Here is a 6,565-nt window from a genome sequence, read left to right as displayed (position 1 = left end):
GCTGGGACCACAGGCGCCCGCCACAACGCCCGGCTATTTTTTTGGTTGCAGCTGTCATTGTTGTTTGGTGGGCCCAGGCTGGATTCGAACCCTCCACCTTAGGTGTACGTGGCTGCCACCTTAGCCACTTGAGCCACAGGCACCGAGCCTATTTTAATTCTTTTTGGAGATAAAGTCTCACTTTGTCACCCTCAGTAGAGTGCCATGGTGTCACAGCTCACAGGAATCTCCTGGGCGCCAATGATTCTCTTGCCTCAGCCTCCCAAGTAGCTGGGACTACAGGCTCCCACCACAATGCCCGGATATATATATATATATTTTTTTTTTTTGCAGTTTTTGGCCGGGGCTGGATTTGAACCCGCCACCTCCTGCATATGGGGCCAGTGCCTTACTCCTTTGAGCCACAGGTGCCACCCAATGCTCGGATATTTTTTTGTTGTATTTGTCATTGTTGTTTAGCAGGCCCGGGCTGGGTTCAAACCCGCCACCTCCAGTGTATGTGGTCAGTGCCCTAACCACTGAGCAACAGGTGCCAAGCCTTTTTTTTTTTTTTTTTAAATAGAGCCAGGATCTTACTCCTGCTTAGACTGGTCTCCAACACCTGGACTCAAGCAATCCTCCCACCTCAGTCTCCTAAAGCACTAGAATTATAGGCGTGAGCCACTGTGCCTGGCTTTTTATGTTCCCTTAATGCTTAGTAAAAGAAAAGACAGAACTAACTTCAGATATATGTATATTTTAACTTTTTACTATGGAGAATTTCTAACCTACACAAAGGTACATGGAATAAGATAAGGACCCCTCATGTACCCGTCACCCATCCGCAATAACGACCAGCCTGAACGCCTGAGCTCAAGTAATCTGCCTGCCTTGGCCTCCCAGAGTGCTGGGATTACAAATGTGAGCCACTGTGCCTGGCCTTGGCCCAGGTGATTCTTATAGTTAAGTCAGATTTGGAGACTACCCACATGAACCCACCAAATGACATTACTCTATATTCCAGGGGAGCTTTTCTAAAAGCAAACTCACCTCTTCTTTGGGAGTTTAATTTTTGCAATGTAGCTCAGACAGTAGTTGATTAAATCCTGGATTAGAGCCTCACCCAGGTGACCTTGAATATTCTAGATAAAGAAAACACTAGAGTTATTTGATTCAGCAGGAGGCATTTTCAAACAGCTTTGCAGCAAACCCAGGCCTTCAGCCACTGCTGTCCGGAAGCCACTAGGCTGATATGGACAGATACTGACAGGCCCAGCTGCTCTTTAACTCTTTCTCTTTTTACTCTGGTTGAAAACATCAGACAGACCAGATAGGCTTCAGCCAAAAGCATTTTCTGCTTCATTACTCAAGATTTTTGTATTCATTATTTTTCAGATGCTTCCTGGAAGGTCCTAAATGTTCAAAATGTTTACTGAAGCTGCTTTTATTCATTTAAAATATTTACAAATGCTGATAGAAAATGTCTTTGTTCTACTTTGGCTTTCTCTCACCTGTGAATGGAATGATCTTACTACTATTAAGAACTATAGGCTCAGTGCCTGTGGCTCGAGCAGCTAAGGCGTCAGCCACATACACCTGAGCTGGTGGGTTCCAGCTCAGGCCCACCAAACAACGATGGCTGCAACCAAAAAATAGCTGGTCGTTGCGGCTTGTGGCAAGTGCCTGTAGTCCCAGTTACTTGGGAGGCGGAGGCAAGAGAATGGCTTGAACCCAGGAGTTAGAGGTTGCTGTGAGCTGTGATAACACAGCACTCTACCCCGGATGACAGCTTGAGGCTGTCTCAAAAAAAAAAAAAAAAAAAAAAAAAAGAGCTACACAGCACCTTTTTTTTTTGGAGACAGGGTCTCACTTTACTGCCCTTGGTAGAGAGTAGCTGGGACTACAGGTGCCCACCACAATGCCCGGCTATTTTTTTCCCCTTGTAGATGTCACCATTATTGTTTGGAGGGCCTGGGCTGGATTCGAACCCACCAGCTCCAGTGTATGTGGCTGGCGTCCTAGCTATTTGAGCTATAGGCCCTGAGCCCACATAGTACCTCTTAAAAATGCTTAGAGTGAGGCAGCCTGTCCTAGTTTGTGCTATTATAAGTATTAGATTTAAATATCCTTAAAAAATTATGAAAATTTAGTTATCAATTTGGAATTTGTAATGGTTCTAAGTTTAGATTTAAAGTTGAAAATTGAAGAAAAGAATATAGAATGAAGATTCATTCCTACCCCTGTTCCTCAGCTTCCCAGGGTACCTTTCCAGAATAGGTGTCCTCAAACTATGGCCCGCGGGCCACATGCAGCCTGCCTAGGACATTTATCCGGCCCGCCAGGTGTTTTTGACACTGCTGACTGTCCTGTTTAGCAGCCAACTTGTCCCGGGGCTCGCAGTCTGGCCCTCCAATGGTCTGAGGAACAGTGAACTGGCCCTGTGTTTAAAAACTTTGAGGACCCCTGCTCCAGAACATCCAATGTCAAATAATCTTATAGAAAGCAATTTAATAGGGGGGCATCTGTGACTCAGTGGGTAGGGCACTGGACTCATAAACCGAGGGTGGCAGGTTTGAACCTGGCCCCAGCCAAACTGCAACAAGAAAATAGCCAGGTGTTGTGGCAGGCACCTATAGTCCCAGCTACTCGGTAGGCTGAGGCAAGAGAATTGCCTAAGCCCAAGAGCTGGAGGCTGCTATGAGCTATGATGCCATAGCCACAGCACTCTACCAAAGGTGATAAAGTGAGACTGTTTCAAAAAAAAAAAAAAAAGAAAGCAATTTAATAGTAGTATATAGTGGTTCAGATACTGAAGAACTTACCTGTTTACACAAGAGCTTCCCATCTTTGAATGCTACCAAACCATTTTCTGGAAACACGTAATCATATTTTTCAACCACTATAATCAAAGCAAAGAAAGACTTAAAATGCAATGAATTAAAATATGTATTTCTACCTTTGTTTGTTTTTTGTTTTTTTTTTTGTAGAGACAAGTTCTCTCTATGTTGCCCAGACTCGTCTTGAACTCCTGGCCTCAAGTAATCCTCTTGCCTTGGCCTCCAAAAGTGCTGAAGATTACAGGCATGAGCCACAGCACCCAGCCCTGTTTCTACTTCTTTGATTAATACTTACTGTTAAGGACTGTGAAAGACTACCTCATCTTAATGGAGTGAGAGAGAGCAGAAAAAAGCTCCTTATCTTTTTAAAAAAGGCTCTTTGGGTTACAAATTGAAATGCTGACCTGACAACAGGGCTGGGGTTTGGAGACTCAGTGAGGGGTTATTTCACGTTCCTGACTTCAGTCTGCCTGTCTGTAAAGAAGATGCTGGCCTTTAATGGCTTCTGAACCCCAAACCAGCAGCACCAGGGCAGTGAGTGAAAATGTATTATAGATTTCCAAGCTCTGCTCTCAGGCTTTCTGAATCAGAATTACCAGGACACAGGCTAAAAATCAAATTAAAAAAAAAAAGTTTTTTAGATGATTCTTATAATCACTCAGATCTGGAGACTACTCACATAAACCTTAATGAAGGGATTCTCAAACTTCAGGCAATAAAGTGCAGATTCCCCTGTGTGGTGGGTGGGGCCTATATGTGTCTTTTAATAAGTTTCCCAGATGATTCTGATTCAGGGCCTCCAGCTTTTCTCTAGCTTGTCAAGGTTTTGATTCTGTTGTTGTAGATGCTCTGCAAAGTACAGACACTATGCTGTGCTGACAATAAACTTCTCTGCATGTTGGTTAAATATCTGACTAGGGGAAGAAAGGGCCATCATGGTTAGGTAATACAATCTCCAGGGCTTAACGTGCCCCATTATATGGTTTACAGCATTCCTAAGCAGAACACTTAGAAGAAAAATTAAGTGTAAGTGGAATAGAGAATTTCAAAAGGATTACAAAAACTACCCTTCCAGTAATGGAGATCCATACTGTAAAATATTGTATCTACAACAGTAGTTCTCAAACAAGGGTGATTTTACTCCCAGAGGACAGCTGGCAAAATGTCTGGTGACATTTTTGGTTGCCAATACAGGGTGTGTGTGTGTACGCTGCTGGCACCTAGGGGATAAAGGTAAAGGATGGTGCTAAATCCCCTACAATGTCCAGCAAACCTCCCATAACAGAATTATTTCGTCCAAAATGTCACTGGCTCTGAGGCTGAGGAAGCTTGCTCTACAAGAGTTAGTTCCAAGATGTGAGACGCTGGGAGCAACAGGAGTTGAAAGATCAATTCATCCATCTCCTCACCTACTTTTTCTTATTTTTTTGAAACAGTTTCACTTTGTCACCCTTGGTAGGGTGCTATGGCATCACAGCTCACAGCAACCTCAAACTCTTGGGCTTAAGTGATTCTCTTGCCTCAGCCTCCCAAGTAGCTGTGATTACAGGTGCCCTTCACAATGCCCGACTATTTTTTTTGTTGCAGTTGTCATTGTTTTAGCTGGCTTGGGCTGGGTTGGAATCCACCACCCCCACAGCCAACCTTGGTGTATGTGGCTGGCACCTTTCCCACTGAGCTACAGGTGCTGCCCCTACTACTTTTTCTTATAGGCCAGGCACCCCAAAAGCTGTGGGACAATGCAGATGTATAACCCTAGACCTGGTTTTCAAGATGAGCATATAACCAGGTAGTTTTCTATAGTGAGAGACTGCTATTATCAGCAGTGTATTAGAATCGCTTGTGGTTGGTTGCTAAAATTCCATTCCCAGGCTCTGCAGACCTATCAAATTGAAATATCCAGTGAAGGGGTGACTAAGATCTCTCAGCTTCCGAAGGTCCTGGGCTGAGGACTCTGTTTCAGTGTGTGTGTGGGGTTGGGGTGGGGGGGTGAGTCATGATTAGGGAACTCTGCGAAACACTGTGTTAGGGCAAAAGGAAGGAGGCACTTCGACACAGAGGGCACGTCCACTGATGGGTAAGACATGGACACTCACCTGTCTAAGTAAATCTAACCACACATCTGAGTACCGAGTGCTCCATCAGCAACTCCAGAAATTTACAGAATTAAAAGTAGAGGAATTGGGAATGATTATATGTGGGATAAAGAAAAAAGCAGTGGAGGAAAAGCAAAGGTAGAGAAAATGTTTCCTCAAAGAAAGAAGCAGACAGAGAAAGGAAGCGTCAGGGCTGTTTATGATACTCAGCTACAGTCCCAATATTCTCATAAGAGATTAATCTTTTACCAAAATGTAATTAGTAACATATCATTTACCATCATTTCCCAGCTGCTCCTGTACTTTCTCAAAGTCTGACCCGCCTACCACTCCAATTTTGATCTTCTTCCTCAATTTTTGCAGAAATCCATCCATTTCTTTGGTAATCTTCTACATTTCAAGAAGAAAAATTACAATAGTTAAGAGCCACAAAATAATGAGCAGACTAAAATTGCAGGGTGATCCAAGCCTCATTTTCACATAGGCCAGTTCAGCCACTAGGTCCTTAGATAACTTCAAATATTTTACTTGTAATTTTGAGGCATCAAACTTTGACTGCAATAAACTTGTTAAATGTCATTTATTTTTACCACATTTTATTATTTTATTTTATTTGAGATAGAGTGTCTCATTTTGTTTTGTCCTAAGAGAGTGCTGTGGTGTCACAGCTCACAGCAACCTCAAACTCTTGGAGTCAAGTGATTTTCTTGCCTCAGCCTTCCAAGTAACTTGGACTACAGGTGCCTGCCACAATGTTGGCTATTTTTAGAGATGGGGTATCACTCTGGCTCAGTCTGGTTTCAAACTTGTGACCTCAGGCAATCCACTCACCATGGCTTTCCAGAGTGCTGGGATTATAAGCACCACACCTGGCCCACAGTAAATTTTTTAAAATTTTACTATTTCAGTCCTTTGAGCAATTTTTTTTTTTTAATTTTTGAGACAGAGTTTCACTCTGTTACTCAAGCTAGAGTGTAATGTCGTTAGCTCAGCTCATAGCAACCTCAAACTCCTAGGTTCAAATGAGCCTTCTGCCTCAGCCTCCCCAGTTAGCTGGGACTACAGGTGCCTACCATTATGCCTGGCTGATTTTGATAGTAGAGACAGTCTCATTCTCGCTCAGGCTGGTGTGGAACTGCTGAGCTCAGCGATCTATCTGACTATCCTCTCAGAGTGCTAGGATTACAGGTGTGAGCCACCACGCCTGGCCAACAATCTTAATTGTATTTTTTTATTGAATATATATATATATATTTTTTTTTTTATCTTTTTTTTTTGCAGCTTTTGGCGGGGGCTGGGTTTGAACCCACCACCTCCAGTATATGGGACCAGCGTCCTACTCCTTTGAGCCACAGGCACTGCCCTGAATATATATATTTTAGAGACAGAGTCTCATTTTGTTGCCCTTGGTAGAGTGCTGGGACATCACAGCTCACAGCAACCTCCAGCTCTTGGGCTTAAGCGATTCTCTTGCCTCAGCCTCCTAAATAGCTGGGACTACAGGGGCCCACCACAACACCTGGCTATTTTTTTTTGTTGCAGTTTGGCAAGGGCTGGGATTGAACCGGCCACCCTTGATATATGGGGCCAGCAACCTACTCACTAAGCCACAGGTGCCGCCCTCTTACTGAGTATCTTTTTTTTTTTTTTTTT

General features: G+C 43.6%; 1 protein-coding gene across 2 annotated transcripts in view; it reads right to left on the bottom strand.

The window, feature by feature from the left end:
* Window positions 1–6,565, bottom strand: part of PMM2 (phosphomannomutase 2) — a 24,755-nt gene that overhangs the window by 14,487 nt on the left and 3,703 nt on the right. For both annotated transcript variants that reach the window (XM_003802067.3, XM_023508214.1), the window contains exons 2-4: window positions 5,191–5,302; window positions 2,802–2,878; window positions 1,030–1,121 (exon numbers count right to left, since the gene is read on the bottom strand). In XM_003802067.3, the coding sequence (XP_003802115.2) occupies window positions 1,030–1,121; window positions 2,802–2,878; window positions 5,191–5,302 (281 nt within the window). The remainder of the gene's footprint in view (window positions 1–1,029; window positions 1,122–2,801; window positions 2,879–5,190; window positions 5,303–6,565) is intronic.

This window comes from Otolemur garnettii, unplaced genomic scaffold (genome assembly GCF_000181295.1).
Source record: "Otolemur garnettii isolate 467f Iridium unplaced genomic scaffold, OtoGar3 scaffold00232, whole genome shotgun sequence".
Lineage (NCBI taxonomy): Eukaryota > Metazoa > Chordata > Mammalia > Primates > Galagidae > Otolemur > Otolemur garnettii.
This window is presented reverse-complemented; position numbering and strand designations above follow the sequence as displayed.